The sequence below is a fragment of the Calliphora vicina genome, chromosome 3 (genome assembly GCF_958450345.1).
Source record: "Calliphora vicina chromosome 3, idCalVici1.1, whole genome shotgun sequence".
Taxonomy (NCBI): Eukaryota; Metazoa; Arthropoda; class Insecta; order Diptera; family Calliphoridae; genus Calliphora; species Calliphora vicina.
Genome location: NC_088782.1, coordinates 78883946 through 78909307, shown reverse-complemented (window position 1 = coordinate 78909307; position 25362 = coordinate 78883946). Strand labels below are relative to the sequence as shown.

At 31.5% G+C, this 25362-nt stretch overlaps 1 protein-coding gene across 2 annotated transcripts in view; it reads right to left on the bottom strand.

Annotated features, from left to right (window-relative positions):
* The window catches only part of mthl14 (methuselah-like 14), a 107037-nt gene that overhangs the window by 75974 nt on the left and 5701 nt on the right, over positions 1-25362 (bottom strand). For both annotated transcript variants that reach the window (XM_065505269.1, XM_065505270.1), the window contains exon 2: positions 18706-18996. In XM_065505269.1, coding sequence (XP_065361341.1) covers positions 18706-18996 — 291 coding nt within the window. The remainder of the gene's footprint in view (positions 1-18705; positions 18997-25362) is intronic.

Sequence of the window (25362 nt, the reverse complement as noted above, 5' to 3'; positions counted from 1 at the left end):
TCTTCGTTTTCATATGATAAATTTCTGTCCCTGCTCCATTTCTTTCTAATTGAAGATAGTACAGGATCAGAAGACAGCATAAGATAATTTATGAGATCTTCGTTTTGCGACTGCCTGGAACACTTTCTTGTATTAAAAAACAGTATGTGTTTAAAATCGGAATTTCTCGCTTCCTGTGCCTCTTCAGTTAGTTCACCTAGTGGGAGAAGATTCGATTCTATAATCTCACGACCATGTCGAAGAACTTTGTGCACAGTAGGAGTAAGTTCTCTCCATTCATACAAGGAACGTAAAAGGTTAAAGGTTTCTTTGGCATAGGATTCAAATTTATCTCCATTTATATTATTTTTACTGTTTATTGCCGATAGTATAACATTACATCTTCGAAGAAGTTTCTCATTAATTCCAGTTATTGTCGATGTTATTTCGTAATTTTGGAAAAACCTTCTTGCCGTATTCCCATCATTTGTACTGCCGTATCCAATAAATGGTTTGTCTATATTTAAGCCAGTTATCTCTTTAAACTCTTCTTGAATTCTCCGTTTTTCGTTTGCTCTCATTTCCATGAGTTCTTTGTTATTTCTAACCATCTTCGTTTGGTTTCCAGGTATGCTTCTGTATTTTAGATCATATGCAATGTGAAGCATGAGTTCTAAAAAGCGTATCCGTGCATGTAGGGGAGATATTCCGAATTGAAGTACATCTTTGTTAATTGATGTCGTACTGGGGGTATCGTCAGAAATTTTAGAAAATTCAGATTTTTTCATTCCGCATAAAAAGCATTTCCACGCGGAATCTGTTTCCGTTATTGCATTACATACTTTTCCATCAATCATCGTTAGTTGAAGCTCGAACTGTATGTTAATATAGTAACCATGGATTTCAATACAAAGGGGATGCAAATTTTCTATTGAGCGATTAATGCTATCAACCCAGTCTTTTGTAACTGACTTATTTTCTTTGAGATATTGAAATCTGATTGGTCTACAGAAAGCTTTAGATCCAGGGGTTCTGTTTATCCATACATAGTTGATACTATTGGCTGATGTCGAGGCAACAATTGAATCATTCCTTAGGCGCAGTGGAACCAGTGATGCCATAAAGACACTTTTGTAATCAGAAGTAGTATGTGTTCCAGATACTTGTTTGTATTCCGGCAATGTTGATAAGCCATCACATCCCCATTTGCATATTAGTGTTAAATTGGATTTATTAAGTTCCTTCGCTTGGTTTCTCGAAAATGTATATCTAAATGAAGATTAACCTACACGAAAATAAATATTATTTGGTTTTACTGCGAAAAATGCATTATACCAACTTTTCTTTAAGGTCAGTATACGTTTGAATTCATTAGTTACATTTAATATGTAAGTATACACATTTTGCATGCAATATATGAAAAAACGTTCAAATTTTTCAAAGGCGGCAAGGTTTTGTGGAGCTTCTGAGTAGTAGATATATACGTTTTATATAAGTATTTGATATTGGTAAAAACCTTAGGACTTGTAGATTCATATTTTAATAAAATTAAAGAATTTAATTAATTTTTTGAACGTCATTTACCTCAAAAACTAAAAAAATTATAATATGGTGATTTTCCATGAAGAAAAATATAAAATTTGATTTAATGTAAAATTTTAACGGTTAAAGATATCATAACAAAATTGGGAACTAATTTAGATCCAAATGTCCTTAAATTAATGACATTATAATTTTTGACATTTTTTATTTTCAAATACCGAAATTCCTAAAACGGGGAAAATGTGTTCCAAAAACAGATTTTTTTTTAGAAAAGTGCCTACTGTGACGCTATTTACCGTGTGATAGTAAAACAACTTTCTAAGTATTTAAACAACATATAGGGTTATACAAATACGGAACTTTTTCGAGGATCGGTGCTTTGCCTTTTTAGAATTTTTTACTGAAACCTAAATATTTTTTTTAAAATTGGTTTAAAATTTTTTTAAAAGTTTGGATAGGTCTGGGGGATACTGTGTCCGCTTAAGTGAGCCCAATTTTACTTTACATGCTTTTGCATTAAGTTTTCTTTCCGGAACATATAAAAATTGTATATAGTCCCAAAGAAAATTTGTTTCTACAAAAGAAAAAATATAGGGACTTTTTTAGGAAAAATCGTAAAAAATTAGGCCCATTTTACATGTTCCAACTTTGGATGCGTGTAACTTTTTACACGGACGAGATAACTGTTACCAAGTTTTTTTTATTTTATTTAGAATTTTATTGCCAATATAGCTGATATTTTGAAAAAAAATTCGACCCTCCGTAGGGCCGCCATATCTAAAAAACAAAAAAAAAATCGAGCAAAATTAAAAAAAAAAATAATAAACCTAAATATCTCTTCAACTGAAGGAGATAACCTACACATGTAAGGGTATTTTTTGTAGATCTTCTCAAGAACTATTTATATTTTAAATTTCATTCGGATCATAAATGAATTTTTGGGGATTTTTTTTAAAAATTTTGAAACCCGAGGTGACCCCTAGGAAGCTGAACAAATGTAATTCAACTCAAAAACACCTCAGCTCTAACCATGTGAAATTTTGTAATAATATCTCCACGAAGTAACCTATATTTGATATATGTAGTAATGGGTAAAAGAAACACGTTAAACTTTTTTATTTTAAGTTCATTAAATTAGTTTTTTATTTAAATTTAGTAGGATTAGTAATTATAAAGAATTTGGTAAATCTGTCCGTCCGATATTTAACTTTCTTTCAGTTTTTAGTAACGACAACATTAAAAAGAAAACTTTACAACTTTCAGTTTAGCTTGCTACTTTTCGACTGACTTCTTAGTTTTATGACAGTGATGTTCAAAAATAAAAATGAAGATGTATTGGTGAGAGAGCTACCCAGCAAACATAATGTCAAACACTTAAAATAATAACAAAATGAAGAAAGTTTAGATTTAGAATTTTTGTCAAATAAAACCAATTTATTAAATGAATGTAATTTAAATTTTTAAGGAAATGAAAAAATGTACATTGTAAGTCCGAAATTCTCTTAAATTTTTTATTTATTTTTGACTTTGTTTTATTGTGTTCAATTGTAATTGATACGCGTGTGCTTGCTATGCTTCAAACAAAAACAACCAACAACAATGCTTAATAAATTTCTGAAAAAAATACGATAGTCCGTCACATGTGTTTTCTTCGCATTCTCAGCGATGAATGAACAAAAGTTTTTAAAAGAGCATAACAAATGTGTGTAAATTTTTCAAACAATTGTTGTATGGCATGAACATCACTGTTTTATGATCTGTTTCTTCTTGTCCTTTTTAATAGTTGTATAATTTGGTATGTAAGTTAGTACGTGTTATTTGACAGTCCTTTATTCTACCCACATTCGGCCATCCGACTGATCATCCATCTCGGATGAACTGCTATATTATTCATTCACTTGGGAATAACTCCATAGCTTCATATGATCATTACTGGTATTTGTTACGTTTGGTCCATCAAATTGTGCTGCCTTCCGAACATCATAGCGTCCATTTCTCTTTACTTTTGTAATTTCATATGGGCCAAGATATTGATTTGCTAGTTTTTTACCTGTAACAAACTGGGTTCTTTTGATGGCTACTAAATCACCTACACTATAATTAATACTTTTCTTTCTTTTACGATCAAAGTTCTTCTTATATTCGTCCTGCACCTTCTGTATTTGTTGCATGCTTTCAAATCTCATATGTTGTCGCTTATCATCAAATTCGTTAACAAGTTAATTTTTGATGATATCCATTATATTCGTACAATTCTCATGTTTCATTTTTACACCGAATAAAACTTCGAATCAATTATCCGGATTATCCAGGTTTTACTGTACTTATATTTGGACAATTAAAATTAAAGGGATAAAATAGGATTTGTGTTTTGGCACTTTTGTTGGTACCGTTTGTACCTGTTGTTCTAAGACTCCAAAATTTGTGTTGTATCTTCATGCAATCATAACATTTACCATACAAAATAACATAAAGACAAGTTGTAATAATGGCCCTTAAAGTTTTAAATGTGGATTTACATAATGGAAAATAAGTTCAAAACAACATATACATATGGACAATTTCACGAGAATCGCTACCACGACTGAAAAAACAAAAACCCTTGAAACTTTTTTTCAAAATGATTTGAATAGAATAAAATAATAAAATGTTAGTATGTGAAAGTATTTAGATCATATTACAACATTTTAAAGACAAAAATAATAGTTTAAATTTTTATATTTTATTTTATAATGTTTTAAGCTAGGTACTCTGTGCGAAATGCTGTCAAACTACATATAAAATATTTGGAATGAAATATATGCGAAATAATTTCGCAAAAGTTGTACTCTGTTTTTATTGTGGAAAACATGTGAAATATTTTTCCACACGAAATAACATACGCAGCACTTCTTTCGCACGAAATTAAAAGCAACAGCGAGCTGTCAAACTGCATATAAAATTTTTCGCATGAAAAAACCATGATATATGAACAGAGTACTAGGCTTTAGGCAAAAATTGCGGCTAAAACTAGGCACTTATTGTATTTTTGGTATTGTCAAATTGTTTATTGAAACCATATATTTGCAGAATACATATATATTTATTTATTATAAGAGAAAAATCTGTCACGTACGGTATGTCACGTGCGATATTAAAATGTATTTATTATAAAATCATCCAATGATTGTTTTTATTTAAATATGACGGATTGTAAAGGAAAAATATTTCGTTTAGTGTAAGAAATTAAAAGAAAACGCCTCTCACGATTCGAATATTTTCGCATATTTCTACATGTACCTCAAAATAAGTTCCGTTTTATTTCCCTTATTTCGCTCAATATTTTCCTTTTTATTTTTTTCGTAATTTTTAAAATTCAACATAATAATTATTTTAATTTTTTTCTATGAAACCCTATTTATTTGGCACAGTGTTTTCAAGACAGTTTTATATAGACAAAAACGAGACATTAGTTGTTAAAATCGAAAAAAGTTCGATAAAATTTACCTTGTTAATTAAAAATTGTACAAATATTTTTTGTATAGTTTTTTGTTTTTTTTATTCATATGGGCTGGGGGAGAAAATACTAAAAAAGGTGTTAATGAAAAGTTGAATAACTTTTACAATTTTGATCCGATTTGAGTAATTAGAATCATGTTTTCCTTTATACATTAGTATACATTTTTATAAAAGTTCCATATCAAAATAAGCAATGAAAAGCTATTAAAGTCAAAAAAGTTGATAAATTTTGTTTTTCTTTTAGACATTCTTAACAAAAACAATAGATATAAATAACAAATGTATCAAAAACTGCACGCCATTTTAAAGCGTAATCAGTTTTCTTTCCAAACCAAAATTTAAAGTCTGACAAACACTGACTGAGTTACAGATCTATAAGTTGACGAACATCACTGAAAACGTTTTTTTCAAGATAACTTCTGAATTTGAGGGTGTTTCTGAAATTTTTTGACACGATTTGTAATGTACTCAGCAAGCTCAATAACTCACGCTAGGTCGTTTTCCAAGTTTTTTCCCATCGTAGCACCGGGAATAGATAAAATAAATGTATTGCAGCTTATGCTGCGTTTACACATGCAAGTAGATTGATGAACGTTGAGGATATGTATTATTATCGAAATTTTCGAAAAATACATCGAAATGTCTACAAGTTGCTTGAGTGTTTACACATGCAAGTAAAAGTTAATTTTGTAAATGTTAAGCTACGTATACAAGGTTGTCATATTCTTACAATATTGTCAGAAAATGTTTAATAAATGGGTAACACCCATATGTTTCAACATAAGTTCTCATGGTTGTATTAACCATTTTCTGAGCATGTTCCTGACAATCTGACAACCTTGTGTACGTAGCTTTAGCGAAGTGGAATGATGTCACCAAAAAGCCACAAATATAAGAAAATTACAGCGAATTAAATAAATAATTTTTTAAATATCAGTATTTGTTATTTAAGTCCATTTCTGGCTTGAAAGTAAATTGTTATTAGTCTTATTAATTACAATAAAGTGTTACCATAATTTTCAAATGCAAATATTTCTGGGGAAAATGTTAGTGTTAACAATTTTAGCTATTAAAACTTATGAAATTTGTATATTTTACGAAAACGATGCGCATTATTGATTATTTGTACTATTTTCTTTTACAAATATACATAAAAAACAAGTATGGTCGGGCTTGACCGACCATAATACCCTACACCAAGTAAATGAGCAAAAACATTTTTCTTTTAAAATATCAATAATTTATATTCGTGAGTGATTTTCGGAAGTGGGCCTTATACGGGAGCTATGACCAATTATGGACCGATAACCTTGAAATTAGGTCATGTGATTTATGTCTTAATGAAAGTTATTTATGTTGAATTTTGTGTATATACCAACATTTTTTAGGAGATTTATTTTTAAGTGATTTTCGGAAGCGGGTCTATATGGGAGCTATGACTAATTATGGACCGATCGTAACAAAATTTGGTGACATGAATTTTGTATATATGAAATTAGTTTGGAGCGAAATTTGTGTAGATACATATATAAATTAAACATTTATGACCGATAAAGTCCAATTTCGAGAGGACATTTGTATGGGGGCTAGGCGAAATAATAAACCGATTTCATCCAGTCCTTGGGCCGAAAAAATTATATGTACCAAATTTGATCGAAATATCTTCAAAATTGCTACTCTGCGCACAAGGTTTACATGGACAGCCAGCCAGACGGACGGACGAACATCGTTTAATCGACTCAGAAAAAATTTCTAAGTCGATGGGTATACTTTAAGACCAATATTTTTGGACGTTACATAATTTCCTTTTAATCTATTTTCTCATTCTCTAACTTGCAGTGTCACAGTTCACATTAAAGTTCACTTTTACTTTTGAACCGAGAAATTGTTTTATTTCTAATAGGTGAAAAAGATTTCTAATAGGAGAAGAAAAATGTCATTGTGTACCTGCACTGTATTGTATAAGGAAACGCCTTTAGTTCGCGTGTTCTATTGCCCAGAATTTTTTTTGTCATTGAAAATGGCTGACGCAAGACTTTCTGATAATGAAGTTAAATCGGGACAATTACGAACTGTGGAAATACAAGATACAGTTGCTGTTGAAAAGAGAAAAGGTTTGCGACATTATTGAGGATGAAATTCCCGAGAATCCTGATCTGAAGTGGAAGGAACGTGACACAGAGGCCTCTATATTGATTGGTTAGGCTGTAGAAGAGTCGGAGGTTTTCCGCATTGCGAGTAGCAATAATGCCAAAGGGGCATGGAACATTTTGAAAGCCTACCATGAAAAGTCATCTTTAAGTAACAAGGTTAAATTGATGAGAACCATTTGCGAGTTGAAACTTCAAGCTAGTGGAGACAAGGACAAGCATATAAGTGGAATGAAATTGTTATTTTCAAAACTGCAGTCGCTTGGAGAAAAAATGACTGAATCATGGATGGTTTCAATTCTGTTGAGTAGTCTGCCAAACACATACGACACTTTAATTCGAGGTTAGGTATGAGAAGGATCTCACAATGACCTTAGTCGAAAATAAATTAATAGAAGAGGATGAAAAACAAAAACGAAGACAATCTTGTGAAGATACTGTTTTGAAGACCACCCACAAACCTAAACAGAATGTTAATAGTTCCAGAAAAGTAATATGCCACTTTTGCCATGGCGTTGGCCACATTCGTATAAACTGCTGGAAATATAAAAATAGCAAATCGAACAATAATAACCAAAATGCAAGAATTGCTGAAAGTGATGGAGCTTGTGATAATTTTTGTTTTGTGCTGAATGCTACACCTGGTATATGGCTTGTTGATTCCGGCGCTACTTGTCCTACATATGTGACAATTCTATTAAAGAAGAATTTATTAATCTTGATTTGACCTGGTGTTAAAGGTTATAGTAACGAATGGTAATGTCGTGTATTCTGCCGGTAAAGGTTCCTGTAAGATAAAAGGTCAGATAACGGTGCCGAGTATAAATCGAAGAAGATGCTGACTTTTCTTCAGAATTATGGTATCAGATCTCAATTTTCTGTCCCTTATAACTCAGAACAGAACGGTATCGCTGAGGGGAAAAATAGATATCTTGTTGAGATGTCTCGTTGCCTTCTTGTGGAAGCTGGTTTATCCAATATCTATTGGGGTGAAGCGGTTATGTGTTCAAATTATTTGTAACATAGGTTAGTTACCAGTTCTGTACCCTACATACCTTATGAAAGATGGAAGGGTGAGAAAACCGATATTTCTCATTTTGAAATTTTTGGTTCTAAGGCCTATGTGCTGACACCTAAAGTAAAGAGAACAAAATTTGATAATACGGCTGAACTGTTAACTTTTATGGGATACGATGAACAGTCCAGAGAATTACGCCTTGTGAATACCAATGACAACAAAGTTTATATAAGTAGAGATTATAAATTCGTTTCTATGAAGACCGTGATGAAGTCTAAAGATGATCGAAATTCGTTAGCAGACAACAGTTTGGAAATTAATATTTCACCTGTTCGAGCAAATAACAATGATTCCGATGGCGATTCTTCTTGCAGCATTAGCACTGATCTTGATATTTTGATGATAATAGTGTTCTTGATGAACCAGTTGTATGACGATCGGCTAGAGAAAATAAGGGTGTTCCACCTGCGAAATATAGAGTCAGATGATATTATCGAACCTAAAACATACAAACAAGCTGTGGTTTCAGAACAAAAACTTCAATGGAAAGCGGCAATGCAGGAGGAGATAAATTCTCTGAAGGAAAATCAAACCTAATGTGAATATCGTTGGCCGCAAATGGACGTACAAAATTAAGCGTGGTGTGGATGGGAAAGTCCATAGGTTTAAAGCTCGTCTAGTCGCCCAAGGTTTTAACCAAAGGTACGGTTGCGATTATGACGAGGTCTTTGAACCAGTTGTGCGTCAACCAACGTTTCGTATTTTGCTGTATGTTGCTGCTAGAAAAAAGCATGTCGAACACATGGATATTAAATGCGCGTTTTTGAATGGTTGTTTGAAGGAGACAGTTTTCATGAAACAATCGTCTGGTTTTGTGAAAGTGACGACAACTTGTATGCAAGCTTAATCGGAGCATTTATGTTTTAAAACAAGCTGCAAACGTCTGGAACAAGGCGCTTAACAACGTTTTGATTGATGGTGGTTTCATTTACAGTAAAACTGATCCATGTTTGTACCACAAAGTCGTAAATGAGGAAGATGTTTACGTGTTAGTCTACTTTGACGACTTGGTGGTTGCTGCTAAAAATAGTCAACTAATAAACTGCATTTACTGAATTTCTTGGAGCCATTTCTCAATATCTCGGTATGGAGATTATAAGAACCGATGACTTCAATTATAAAATCAGACAAAAACAATATATTGAGAATGTACTAATCAGATTCGGTTTGCAAGATGCAAATCACTCGAAATATCCATTGGAACCGTCGTACGGAAAAAATGAATCTGAATTATTGCTACGAAATGATGAGTACCAAAGTTTACTGGGTTCTTTGCTGTATATATCAGTAAATACACGTCCCGATATTTCCGCGAGCGTCACTATATTGGCAAGAATGACAAGTAACCCCACCTGTAAAGACTGGAAACGCATAGCGAAGTACCTGAAGGGGATATCCGAAATGTATTTAAACTTCAATGGCAGTTCAGATAATCGAAATCTACTGGTCGCCTATGCAGATGCCAACTTTGCCGAGAGCAGAATTTGTACCGTGTTGACATCTCTGACCAACAAAATATTAAAATAAATACAACACTGTATGAAGTTTGGCCCAGAAAAATACAACACTGGCACATATAAAATGAAAAGGTTGCCACATCAGTAATTTACTGCGATCAGTGGAGTTTTGCCATGTGACAATACTATTTGTATCAACTGATAAAGTAAAGTTGGCTGCAGTTACCCGCGAAGAAAAAAAGAGACATTTTTGAAAATGGCTAAATTCCTTCTTTTTCGTTTGGACGTTGGCAGGAATAGCAGGTGAAAAAAATTAATCTTGCATAATCCAAGATTATTTTATTATTTAAGTTTAAAGTTTGCAGATAATAGGTAAGTAACATAAAAACAAGTGTGTTAAAATTAATATTTATTAATTTGTATCGCAACTTGAAATTTTAGCGTCAGGATGGTAAGTGCGCAAACCGATACAACACCAGCGCACAAACTGAGACACCAGCGCTCAAACTGATACACTTACCACCACGTTGAAATACCCGCACACATTAACATCACTGCACATTTTGAAACGCCAGAGCACCCTGAAAAATAACCCCAGACAGAATTTTAAGAACATCTGCCAACGCACCAGTGGCAAAAACATCGCCCACCCAAGAACACTTTGTAACAACATCAACAAACAAAAAACCACATAGTTTAATAAAACCCAACATAAATATAATAAAATCAAAAGCATCCACAAATAAATCTAACAAAAACATCAGGCCACCACAAAACAACCATAACGACGACATCTATGAACACAAGTCTCAAAAAAAAAAAACAGAAAAACAACATAGATCAAGTTTCATAAATAGAAATCATTACCCATAATAGTCAATAATAACTACAAAAATAATCCACATAAGTCTACAAAATTGGAAACTAAAAAGAACACAGAAATTTTACAACAACAAATAAAAAAAAATGAGTACAAAGATTTTACATAATTATCAATATCAATAAGCAAATTTTACAAATTCGGAATTAAAATGAATCAACATCAATAGGCAAAACACTTTTTCCTAACTGTACATAACCATCATCCAGCAATAACCAAAACATCAACACATAAAATTCAACATTAAAAATTTCATCAACTCAGCATATCCCAGCAAACAACAATAGTTTCATCTTTAATACCTCATATACATCAATATCTTCCACATAGATGTTAACAAACAATAACAACGATATCTGTATAGAAAATAAAATTCACGCATCAGAAACCTCGACAGAAATAGACCATCCATCCACTAAACCACAATAGCCAATAGTTTGGGGATATAGATAGGTCAGTTTAAACATTGTTTTTTTTGTTTTTATTGTATAAATATAGTTTTTTTAGCCTTTAAAAATAAAACTTACACTTAGTGATGTTTTGGGCATACAAGCCTATGCGAGTCTGTGGTGGATTCATTACGACTCTTGGATAAGGGAAGACTTTATCCAGGAGGAGTTTTGAAGAATCTACAAGGTAGCTAGGCCTTATAGCTACTTTTAATAAAGTTAGTTCGATTTGGAACTTTTCGGCCTTTTAAACCAATCTAAATTAAAATAAAACTAATCCGGCTTTTCAAAGATCTTGTTGATTTTCAGGAACATTTACAACAAGTTTTGTTTTAAAATACGTAAATTTTCTTGAAAATCTATAAAATCTTTAACTATTACATTTCTATTACCTCGTTTCTGTATTGTATGTGAGAAACTTTTCATTCGAGACATTTATAAAATTCCTGTTAAACACAGGGCGAGTATTAGTAAATCGATAACTGTGTATGTACTTTTGATGTATTCAGTTTAAACATTACCTACGTCATCCTGTTAAAAACTGAATTTTTAAATTTATTTTGATGCGAAAACTTCTCACAAGTTACAGAAACGGGGTACTGATTTGTCCTAATTTACCTGATTTGTCCTAATTTACCTGATTGTTCTTAAAAATTCACCGGATTTTCATTAACTTTACTGGGTTTTAAACTATTTATTTACCAATTGACACATTAATTTTTGTATATACCTGATTATCCCTATCTAAATATCAGATATACAAACCCTCTTTTCTTTCAAGCCTAAAATTTGATTACAAATATTATTATTCCATATTAAAATCCCAAACTAAGTAAATTTTATAGTATTGAACAAAATTTTGCTATTTAAAATCAGCAAAATCCGTCCATAAATAACGGAGATATGAGCAAAAATCCGAGACAACCTCTGAACCTCTGCTTTGACAAAAAAGCAACAAAACGTATGTTTGGATGTGCAAGCTTTGCGTATTTTGTTTTTTTTTGTGTTTTGTTTCTTTTGGCGTTGTTGTTTTTTATACAACTAAACGTTTGTTTGACAAAAAAAGCAACAAAACGTATGTTTGGATGTGCATGCTTTGCGTATTTTGTTTTTTTTTTGTGTTTTGTTTCTTTTGGCGTTGTTGTTGTTTTTTATACAACTAAACTTTTGTTTGGTTGTGTGTTGGTTTTTTTGACAAAAAAGCAACAAATCGTATGTTTGGATGTGCATGCTTTGCGTATTTTGTTTTTCTTTTGTGTTTTGTTTCTTTTGGCGTTGTTGTTGTTTTTTTGTACAATTATACGTATGTTTGGATGTGTGTTGGTTTCATTGCCTTGCGTATTTTGTTTTTGTTTTTCTTTTGGTGTTTTGTTTCGTTTGGCGTTGTTGTTGTTTTTTGTGTTCTTGATAAATTTAGGATGCTGTACGCTGAAAGTGGGCAATGTACATACATATATACTAATTATAAAAAATAATAATGCATCCACAACAAAGGTGAAGGGTATATAAGATTCGGCATAGCCGAATATAGCACTCTTACTTGTTTTTTACTAGCCTAATGGCTTAAGTCACCAGAATTGTATTATATTTATTAACCATGGAAATTATTGAATATATTTTTTTATACCCTTCATATATAAGTTTGTCATTCCGTTTGTAATTTCCACATTTTTCATTTGCGACCCCATAAAATATATATATTCTGGATCGTTATAGATAGCGGAATCGATATAGCCATGTCCGTCTGTCCGTCTGTGTGTTGAAATCAACTTTCCGAAGCCCCCAAATATCTTACATACACGATTCATACATCAATATCTCCGAAATTCTTTCGGCTCGGTCGCTATTGTATGGTCAAAAAAATTTTTAACCCGAATTTTTTTTTCATCAAAAATTTTTTTGTCATAATTTAAGAAATTTAAAAAAAAAAAATTTTGAAAAAAAAATTTTAAAAAAAATTAAAAAACAATTTGGAAAAAAAAATTTTAAAACATTAAAAAAAAATTTTGATTGTGTTTAAATAAAAATATTAAAAAAAAAAATATTTTTAAGTATAATTTGGTGAAGGGTATATAAGATTCGGCACAGCCGAAAATAGCTCTCTTACTTGTTTTGAACTTTAATTGAACTAGAATATGTTTTGCTAAGAAAAGAATCAGGCTATAAAGGTAGGTATCGAGTGGTGATACATAAAAGGGGTAGCCTTTGGAATTTTAAAAAGCTACCATGGATTAGGGGAGGGTATAATAATGGTAGGCGATAACACTCTGTCCTACAGGAAAGGAATATCAGTTAAATATTTGATTTTTAGAAACACTGATACAAAATTTTATATCTTGTCGTTTTCTCTATTACTCCAACGTACCACCGCCCAAGCCCGACGAGCCTAAGCCGTGCACAATTACTAAAGTTGCCAGTGTGGTAGTAATAGCGAAAATAACACCAAAAGAATTCAAATAATCTGGCAATATCCGTTGCTTGATGGGGGAAAATAAAAATAAATTTTGAGAATTCTTGAAATCTTGGTGTGAAACGGGACAAATAGACAGAAAGTCCAACTCTGGCTATATACTTTTATTCAATGGTTGTGCTGTCAGCTGGGCTTGCAAGAAACAAACGTGTGTATCTTTCAACAACGGACTTTGTCATGTCGACTGTGATAGAGATTGGACGTGTTTTATTTTTACTCCGAGTTAATTCGTTATCCTAATGTTTTTATCGGGAAATAAATATAAATTACACCTGTTTTTTATTAACGCGAAAGGACGCTTATATTTTAATAATATTAAATAAAAAAATCAAAACATAAACTAAAAGACAAATAAGTAAAGAAAATTCTTTATTTCTTTTTTTAACCTTTTTTTGTACATTAACATTAAATAAAGATCAAGTCTGTTAACTAAATTATTTACAACTACTCTTAAATGAGTCTCTTAAACGAAAACAGTGAGCGAGGGTTGAGTGTAAACGGCAGAAATTCATACGTAGCAGTTAATGCAGATGAAAAAATATAAACAAAACAAACAGAAGAATAGATGACAGCTTGTTTTTAACCGCCAAGCCTGTTAACCGTGCTCGTTCTTGTTCCCCCGCATTGTCAACAACTAATGATTGTCAAATAAAAGAAAACCCAACAGCTGTTAATCTGGAGTTACCAAAAAATACAAATACTTTATTTACGCCTGAAAGTATGCTAGCAATATGAGCTTCAGAAACGAAATCCACCACACCGACTACAATTAAAATTAACCCATTAAGCGGCGCTATACCCAAGATTAGTCCACCATTAAATAAAGATAATAAATCTCAAATACAGGTTGGAATGGACCGGTATGTTACAGTATTAAAAAGGGCACGAAGTCCCAAGTCTTCGAAAGCGGCACCCTTGGCTAAATTATATAAGGATAGTGAACCTGCTAGACTAAATAATGAAAATCGTTTTTCTATTCTGGAATGTGAAACAGATGAACCAGTAAATAAAATTACCTCTACAAAACCACCCCCTATTTACTTGAGAGAAAATATTTCAAACTCGCTGGTTCAGAGCCTGATCTCATTAATAGGTGAGAACTCTTTTTACGTTATCCCAATCAAGAAAGGCACGATTCATGAAACTAAAATACAGGTCAATAGTGAAAACGATTATAGAAAGGTTGTAACAGATTTTGAAACTCAAAAGAAAAGTTTTTACACTTATCAGCTGAAAGGAAGCAAGGGTCTACAAGTTGTAATAAAGGGTATTGACTGTAATGTTGAACCACTCGAAATAAAGCAAAGCTTAGAAACGATTTGGCCCCGTCCAATGTATGAATTGCCAAGAATATGGACACACCAAGGCATATTGCAAATTGACACCCGTATGTGTTATTTGTGGAGAGTTGCATAACACATCCCAATGTAACAAATCCAAGGATGATCCTAAAATTAAAAAATGCAGCAATTGCGGAGGTAACCACACAGCGAACTACAGGGGCTGTCCTGTCTACTCAATTGTTAAAAAATCACAAAGCCTTAAACCAAAGATTTTCCCCGCTCAGCCATTAAATAACATCAATTTGAACTACCCCCCGTTGCAACAGACATATGACAACAAAGAAACATATGCAAATGTACTAAGAAACAACCAAACTCAGACGCAAGTCCGTCAACCACATAACCAAAATATGAACCCAGAGGTAAGAGAGCAAACGCAAATTTTCAATTTTACCAGACTAGAATCTACAATAGAAACTCTTGTGCAATCGGTAAATAACTTTACAAACTCAATGAGTAACATGATGCAAGAAATGCTTAAGATGCAATCAATGTTATTGCAGGCTGTGCTTAACAGACCATGAACTGCCTAAGAATATGTTTTTGGAACGCTAACGGCATTCGCCAACATAAAAACGAACTCGAGTATTTTCTAAAAAGTCATGAAGTTGATATAATATTAGTTTCAGAAGTTTATTTAATATAAATGGATATGTTTTTTATGGCACAAATGATCCAAAAGATAGAGCATGTGGAGGCTCTGGAATTTTAATTAAAACCCGTATCAAACACCATTCAATGTGTGATATATGTGAAGATTATCTTCAAGCTACGACAATCTGTTTGGATGATTGCTACAGAAACCTATTAATTTCGTCGATATATTCACCTCCAAGGTTTTCGATTACTGAAAACAAATATGAACATTTTTACGAATCACTAGGACCCCGATTCCTGGCGATTATAATGCTAAGCATACTCACTGGGGATCAAGACTTGTAACCCCGAAAGGTCGCGCTTTGTTTAAGCGGAGAAACATCATACTGGCCTACTGACCCAAGCAAAATATGTCATTGATTTTGCAGTTACAAAAAATTTACCAATGGAACTAATGCAGGTTAAATCCTCATTAGAATTATCCTCGGATCACTCACCCACCTTCGTTACTCTATTGAACCCCCTAGAAATAGTATCCCCGACCTGTCACTCTGCAATATCAAGCACGAAAGTAAATTGGTTGAAATATAGAAAATATATTAGCACACACAGTACAGAAAATATATCGCTAAGAACACCAGAAGATATCGATATCTCACTCAAAAATTTTGAACAAAACTTAAAACTTGCTGTTGAACACGCCACTCAAATAACCCAACATATAAGCTACAACAGACTCTATTCTGCAGACATTGAACAGTTATTAGCTGAAAAAAGAAGAGTTCGTCGAGAGTGGCAACTCTACAGATCCCCTCAACTTAAAACGGAGCTTAGAAAATGTCTCAAACGCCTCAGTATGCTTCTTCACAAACGCAAAACTGACTCAATTAATAAATATCTGGAGAACTTAGATGCCACCCAGTACTCAAATTACTCTCTATGGCGAGCTACAAAAAAATTAAAAAGACCTGTTATGAGCAGACCTCCTCTACGTAATTCTAGTGGAGGCTGGGCGAGAAACGATACTGAAAAAGGAAACCTGTTTGTTAGTCATCTAAAGAATGTATTTCCCCAAACGAGTCAAACGACATAATAGAGTTACCACCTACTTTACCCCATAGTACTGCAGCTGAACCACTTCGTTTTGAGATTTCAGAGATTGTCAAGGCTATTGTTGATTTAAACTCCAAAAAATCACCTGGTATTGATAAAATCAGTAACAACATGCTCCTGGAGCTACCCCAAATTGCATTAAGAATAATCCTATTTATTTTTAATGCCATATTACGCCTTGAATATTATCCACCAGAATGGAAGGTTTCTTTAGTTACAATGATACCTAAGCCGGGAAAAGATCACAGTAAAGTAGAATCATATAGACCCATTAGCCTATTGTCAAATATATCAAAGCTATTCGAAAAACTGTTGATGCACAAGTTAAAGCCGATAGTGAATCATTTTGATTGTATTCCAACTCATCAATTCGGATTTCGAGAAATACATAACATCATAGAACAAACTCGCAGGTTGGTAGAAATCACATCCAAGACATTTGAAGAAAAAAAATATTGTTTTGCACTCTTCATCGACGTTTCGCAAGCCTTCGACAAAGTATAGCATGAAGGATTATCGATAAAAATAAAACAATATTTACCAGTGAACACACACAAGCTTCTAGAAAGTTATTTAAGTCATCGAAAGTTCGTTCTTAAAGAGGGAGACTTCATAAGTTCACCACAGCCTATTGAAGCTGGCGTACCCCAAGGTAGTATACTGGGTCCCTTCCTATATTTGCTATATACTTGTGATATGCCTACAAACAGTCGAACCCACATATCTACTTTTGCTGATGACACAGCTATACTAGCCATTCATGAAAACCCCCAAGAAGCATCTGTACTGTTACAAGACCTTATACTCGACATAGAAAGGTGGTTAAAACAATGGAGAATAAAAGTAAACGAGCAAAAATGTAATGCGCTTGGTATGTGAGAAATATTAATATTCATAAGGACCTAGGTGTCTCCCTGGTGACAAATGAAATAAAAAAACAAGCGGAGTCATATTTGAAAAAGTTCACCCAAACCCACTTGCACGAACATTAATGAGAAGTAATGGCTACAGCCGACTAAGAAGAAGGAATCCAACAGACGTGCGCTGATGATAGGATCTATAAATTAAACATAATTTTTCGTTCAACTGTGGTGGGACGTAAATAAAAAATAATATTTAGATTATTTTGTGAAGATACAATAAATAAAATATGAAAAAAAAAACAACGGAAGCGGAATTCATGGCTCTGTCCGAAGCTGCAAAGGAAGTCGTTTGGATCAGAAATGTTCTTTCCGATTTGGGATGTCAGCAAACTCATTCAACTACAATATATGAAGACAACAGAAGCTGCCTCAATTTGGTCAAACACGAGAAACTAAGCAATCGATCTAAACATATAGACACCAAATTCCATTTTGTGAAGTACTACGTCGACAAGAAGATAATTAGCTGTGACTACTGCCCTTCTGAGGAGATGATAGCCGACATGCTAACAAAGGCTTTGCCTACAACGAAGCTGGAAACCTTTAGACTGAAATCTGGTGTTTACTAATTTGAGGAGGAGTGTTGAAAATTATTTAAGTATTTCAAATTATAATAAACACATATTATGAATTCCTTATTGTTAATTCCCAATTAGATTTGATGACACTGGGTAACACTTTGTTTACTATGTAAATGGCAACTCTTATAATTTCCTTTTTATCTATTTTCTCATTCTCTAATTTGCAGTGTCACAGTTCTCATTAAAGTTCACTTTTACTTTCTAATTAATTAATAAACCTTTAAACATTTGAACCGAGAAATTGTTTTATTTCTAATATAGTAGTATATACATTTTTTTTGTTCTTTCACACTAATGAACTACTGTCTAAAAATTTTTAAATATATGTAGATATTTTATGTTTGATAATTTTAGGTTTACGTTGGTCGAATATTAGGTTTGAACACCGGTTTCAGTAAGACTAAAAAAAATATATATAAAACTACACACAGTTACTAAAGTATGCGTACGATCGACTTTTTGGACTTTTTTTAAAAATCTATATATTTAAAAATACAAGGCCTGACTCATTCATTCACTCACTCACTCACTCACTCATTTACTCATAAAATAAGTCATGATTTTTAAATATATAGATTTTTATGTATGTTTTGCTTTTGAGTAGTGTTAATATTAAGTTTTAAAGGAAAGGAAACACACACATACGTATTGCAGGGATTTCCAATTTCTAATGGCAGATTAAATTCAGTCTCCATATCTTCAATACAATTGTCGAATAAGGTTACATTAATGAGATGTGGTGTAAATTGTTGATCCGCTGACCCACACATTGCTCCGCTTTGATTTTCTTCATTCATGCTTAAACTCTCGCCTATGGGACAACATTTTTTTAATCGGGAATTTTTCTGTTTATAAAGAGTTTTGCGTTTTTGCCTTTGAGAACAGTCTTTTGGAAAATCATCCGCCTCAAACACTGGTGTTGATGTCTCTGTTGATCTGAAAGAAATGAATATGTATGTACATTAGATTAATCTACGCTCACAATGATAGAATCGATCCACTCTGCACTCCAGTAAACAAGTTTAAATTTTCAAAATACAGAGTGTATTGATTTTAAAATAATTTTCCAGAAAGCGTGTGACAAACGGTATCAAAGTTCTAAGTTAAATTAAAAATTTCCTATGGTGAAATTTTAAAAATTTTGCCAATTGTCTAGAAATACTCAATTTTAATACTCTGAGCCCCATTTTCTCAATCTCTGGTTATTTTTATCATGATGATATACTGACAGTTTTCATACAAAAATTATATTAATTTGAAGTTACGCAAAACGATAACCAGAGATTGAGAAAATGGGGCTCAGAGTATTAAAATTGATACAAATAATATAAAAATATAAATAAACAAAAAAATCTAGTGATTTAATTATATGGGGATTTCATGTCAATTAAACCAACATTTGAAATCGATGTGTTCCGATCGGGCACAAAGGTTAGTCCTATAGAGGTCAAAATTTGACATTTTGGTCAAAGAGGTGTTTTTTTTTTCATCCATGTAACCAAAATATGCAAATGCATGTTTTTTCTGGTGAGTCTAATGAGCACATGGATAAGATATTTACACGTTTCAGAACTATTTAAGAATTTTGGCATCGATTTGTTAGTGCATATTTTTGCATATTTTACCCTTAAATACATATTTTTGCATATATTTGTTTTAAGAGCATATTTATGTCATATTTTGCGTTTATAGAGCATATTTTACTGTTTAATAGCATATTTTGAGTTTATCAAAAACAAATTTTGTCTTACTTATTTTTCGCTGTTGTGTTACAGGTTTTTACTTCCTTTGTTTAAAATTCAAAATTGAAAAATAGATGGCTTTTCACCAAAAAAAAATTTGAAAAACAGACATTTTTTTTATAATTTAAAATAACAATTCGAAAAATTTTTTTATCCAAAAAATGAAAAAACTGAAAAAAAAATGTTCACCTAAAAAAAAAAAATTTTTTTCCAAAAAATTAAAAAACTGAAAAAAAAATTTTTGTTCACCTAAAAAAAAAATTTTTTTTCCAAAAAATTAAAAAACTGAAAAAAATTTTTGTTCACCTAAAAATATTAAAATTTTTTATTTTGAACTATAATTAGGTGAAGGGTATATAAGATCCGGCACAGCCGAATATAGCTCTCTTACTTGTTTTAACTATTTAACTATATACTATTTAAATAATAGCTCCATCTAAATATCAAATTTTAGTTCTAATTCAAACTTAACCGTTCTAAGTGTTAAAGAAATATTGTCTTTTAAATTTGCTCCTGTAACATCAGTTGATGTCGAAAGAACATTTTCTATGTATAAAAATATTTTCAGATCCAATAGACAACGATTTTTATTTGAAAATTTAAGTACATTTTTTTTGGTTAAAAATTATGTAAAAGTTTGTTTTTTTAAGAGCATATTTTCGGTTTCCCTGCTTATTACATATTGTTCTTAGCAAAATGTGTCCCAAATAGTTTGAAAGTTATTTCTTAGCAAAATGTGTCCCAAATAGTTTAGATAAGCTACGTATACACGGTTGTCATATTCTTACAATATTGTCAGAAAATGTTCAATAAATGGTTAACACCCATATGTTTCAACATAAGTTGTGTTAACCATTTTATGAGCATGTTCTGACAATATTGTAAGAATATGACAACCGTGTATACGTAGCTATAGTTATTTCTTAATCTTTCGAAAAAAAAAAATTAAAAAAATAGTGTAATGAAAGATTGAAATATAAAACAAGTAAGAAAGTATTGTCGGTCAAGCCCGACCTTATGATACCCTACACCAATCTAATTATAGACCAATCGCTATAAAATTATGTGACATGTATATTTTGTTAGGGATTTAGAACATATTTTTTATATAAACATATTTAAATTAACTATGTTTTCATTTAATATGTTCAACAATGCTTATTGCAATTAATTTTGTCAGTGTATATTCTGATCGTCCAGAAAAATGCATCACTGTCCATAGATAACTATGCAACTCTGTATTATAACAAGAATTGTATTATAATTGCAATTAAACGTGTAGTTTTCTGATTGGTCCATAAGAAAAGTAACGGTAAAATCATGTCAGGATTTTTTTTTGTTAATAATTGAAAAAAATTCATTACGAAGGCAAGAGGAAAAAAAAAAAAAAGAGACAGAAGTCAGTCGAGAGTTGTAAGTGGTATATGAAAGGCGAGAGTGAAATAAATTCTAGAAATAAATGTGGAAAAAAAAAATTAAGTAACTAAAATTGTGCAAATTAATAAAAAAAAAAAAAAAAAAAAAAAACAGTATTAGCACGTACAAACCTAAAGACTAAATAAAATACTAAATACGACAAAGTTAATATGGAAAAGTGAGAAAAGTTACTTAAAAGAAAAGACACAAAACTAATTATTACCTTAATTATATAAATTATAACTAATGTGTATTAATTCTAAACTAAACCAACTAAAGTAAAAATTATATAAGAACAAAAGTTTATGTTTATGTGACAATGTGTCATAAAATTGCAAAAGAAAATAAAAGTGCATAAGGAGTAATTGTTATCCTAAATTAAACAGATTGTGTAATTTTGACAACATGTGCTTCGTCTGTAACCACCAGCCACATTATATAACTATCATCCCCACCGTATCCAACAATACCTTAAATCTCACCTAAGCTCAACAATACGTTTTATTTTGCCGCAATATAAGTCAACTTTACCTCACCAAGCTCCGGCTACATGTAGCTTCAACGTAACAACCAACCAGTTCCGGAATTATTAGGATTATTATATTTTTTCTTACAAGTAAGGTTATTATATTAAAATTAAGTAATTTATATATTACACAATTCTACTTTTATTAAAATTATATTAAAGTTTGACATAAGATATACATAAAATAATTATTCTAAGTATTAGTGTCCTTTTTTTTAAGTATTATCGGAAATTGCATAAAATTATTATAATAAAAACTGAATTGAAATGAATTTCGCCTAATCTAAATTTTTCCACAGAAACGAAGGTTAATCAGAATGGTTGGTATGAGTAATCAGTGAAATATTCTAAGAAAAGGGGTAACAAATAAAGCGAGTGTTAATGTTACCATAGGCGTAGTCATCATTGGCTATTGGGAGGGAAAAAGTACACTCTAGATGACATTAACACCACGTCATCTTACTGCCGGCATTTTTTTTCTTCATTTTCAATAACACCATCTCGTCTGTGTCACACAAAATTATTATTAATTTTATTTGCTCTATTGATGTTTATATGTGGCAAGTACTAATGGCATGGATTTAATATTCTATGCTTACGCGTCGATGAATCTTGGGTCAAGAACTACGCCACTGAGGGCAGAGCTAGCCTAAATATTTAATGTATGTACATGCCATTGACTTTAAGTTATCGAGTAATTATAAAACGCGCGTAACAATTTATACATCCCAAGTAATCTAGAGTTACTTGCATGTGTAAACGCTAGTTAAAAAGTAATCAAATATTTGAAAAATTGTTAATTTTCATATTTTCAAAAACTATTTGTTACGTTTCTATTTATAAAATGGATTTTCATAAAACAGAACTACATAAACGTTCCCAATCACTTAAAATATAAAATCTAAGGTTAAGAATTTCGTTTCAATACATTTTACGTGGATTTTTAAATTTTCAAAGAAAAACATTTTTTTTCATGCAACAACTTTAGGGTATTCATTCGACTAATGATCGTTCGATTAATCGAATAATTTCTTAAGAAAAATTATTCGAACAATTTAAAAATGGCCATTTTCGAATAACGAATAGTTCGAATAATTTTATGTAGATTAATCGAATAAAACGAATAAATGTTCATATATATTTAAATTTATTGAATTGCTTAAAAATTTTCATAATTCCATATTTAAATCTAAGGAGTGAGATCGAAAAATTCTTAACATACATATATGTTTATAAAAAAGAAACCACTAAACTTACAGCTTTAATTTTTTTTTTATTTGATTGAAATTATTATTACAATTTACAAAAAAAATTATTTTTATAGTTTTAATCACTAGTGATGAAATTTTGAACCTTTTTCGGAAACCCTTCCATTAACGTTTTTATAGTGCTTTCTGTCACTTTGCTCGAACATGTAGTCCATCTCCGTTTAAAATCTACCACACTTTTGGACACCTTTTTTGTACTCTTCAATTCTCTTTTAACAAGAGCCCAATATCTCTCCACTGGCCTTAGCTCCGGGCAGTTTGGAGGATTTGCCTCTCTTGGTACAAATACCACATTATTGTTCTTGTACCACTCAAGGGCTTGTTTGCCATAGTGACAGGATGCCAAGTCAGGCCAAAAATAAGTGGACACATTATGAAGTCTTATGAATGGAAGCAGCCTTTTTTGTAAACATTCCTTGATGTAAATTTCGGTATTTATAGAGCCCGTTGTAACAAATGAGTGGCTTCTTTTGCCGCAACTGCATATTGCTTGCCATACCAAGAACTTTCTGGGAAATTTTGTCTGCTTTTGGGTCCTAAACTTTTCTTCAACATTCCCTCGAGCATCAGCAACATAAAATTTTTGACCTGGAAGTTGCGAAAAATCTGCCAGAACATACGTTTCGTCATCCATTATGCAGCAAGAATATTTTTTTATAAAACTTGACTTCAATTTCCGTGCTCGGTTTTTGGCCTCTAAATTTTTAGTAGCGTTCCTGTCAGGAACTTTTTGAGCCTTGTATGTTTTTAAACCTGCATTAGCTTTAACTTTTCGTACCAAATAGTCCGAGCACTGAGCTAACCGGGCTGCTTTCCTACCGGATGTGTTGGGAGCTCTTTTGAAAATGCGTTCTATTTTTTTGGCTTTAGAAACATCATGTGGACCATTCCTTCTACCTGAACCAGGTTTTCTATCAACTGACAAGTTCTCCCGGTACTGTTTAATAACATTGGAAACAGTTTGACGGCAGACCTTTGTATGCTTGGCCAACTTTTTGTAAGACCAAGTTGGGTTTTGTTGAAAATATTTAATAATTTCAGTACGCACTTTTTTCTGGTCACTCATTTTAATCAGATTAACAAAAAAATTAATATAATTGACATTACACATAATAACTGACATGTTTTTCAAAGGTAACTTGATCAAAAAAAAATTCAAATAATACTTGGGTTAAAAAATGTAATGAAAAACGTGTGTTAAGAATTTTTCGATCTCACTCCTTATATACATAAGAGTGCTCCAAGATTGTATGGACGAATGGTTCTATGTATTGTAGAAACTCGTTGTGTAAAATATTAGGATGATAGGATAACGCTAACTGGAGGTGCATTTACAAGGGGAAAAAATGAAATTTTTTCAGATTTTGTAAAAATTTTGGCATTAAATAATTACTTTTGCAATTTAATTTAAAAGAATCGAAATGTACACGTAATTGTCGTTCTAATAAGATATAAAAGACAAAAATTGGTTAAAAAATTTTAAAGTTATTAAAAAATCGCCAGGCCACTAGAACATGAAATGTAGAAACAAAATTAACATATTTTGATAAATATTATAATAAAAGTACATTTTTACTTAAAATATATCCTTATTTACTTGTATATGAGTTTTTGTCTTCGTTGGATAACGTTAACCTATTGCAGGTATGACCAAACAAATTTAATTTTTTTATAGGCAGTTTCAAAACTCCAATTTCAAATTTTTATAAATTTTGTTAAACAAATTTCAAAATTTTTTGATCATCACATTGGGATTTATTGAGAAATAGAGAATAAAAATATGAAAAAGTATGAAAATACCTCCTATAGTTTTTCCGTAACTGCGATTTAAATTTTGAGATTTTCAAGAAAAACTATTTTTTTGGCCATATTTTGACGAATGAGCGAATTTCTTTACTGTTATGATTTTTAAGCAACAGCTATTCAGAATATTATATTCCAGGTAATTTTAAATATAGTCTGAAAGTTTTTCTAAAATCGGAAAACATTAACCCTTAAATCGTGAAGGTCAAAGGTCAAATTTTTCAATATTTGGAATTTCTCATGGAAAGATAACAAAATGTTATATATTTTTGGGCCGATTTTGATGAAACTTAAGAAAAATATAATATAACACATAGTCTAGTATTTACCAAAACTGCAGACAAATTATAATTAACCCTTAATAGCACTTGGGGTTAAAATTAACCTCAACTTTTAAAATCACGAAAAACACAGTCAATATGAATGGTGCTAACTTTAATGTTTTTCAGAATTAAATAAACTGAATCATTCGAGTTATTTTTTAAATCTAAAATAAGGGTTAATATTAATTTTTCTGCTGTTTTTGTAAATACTAGACTTTGTGTTA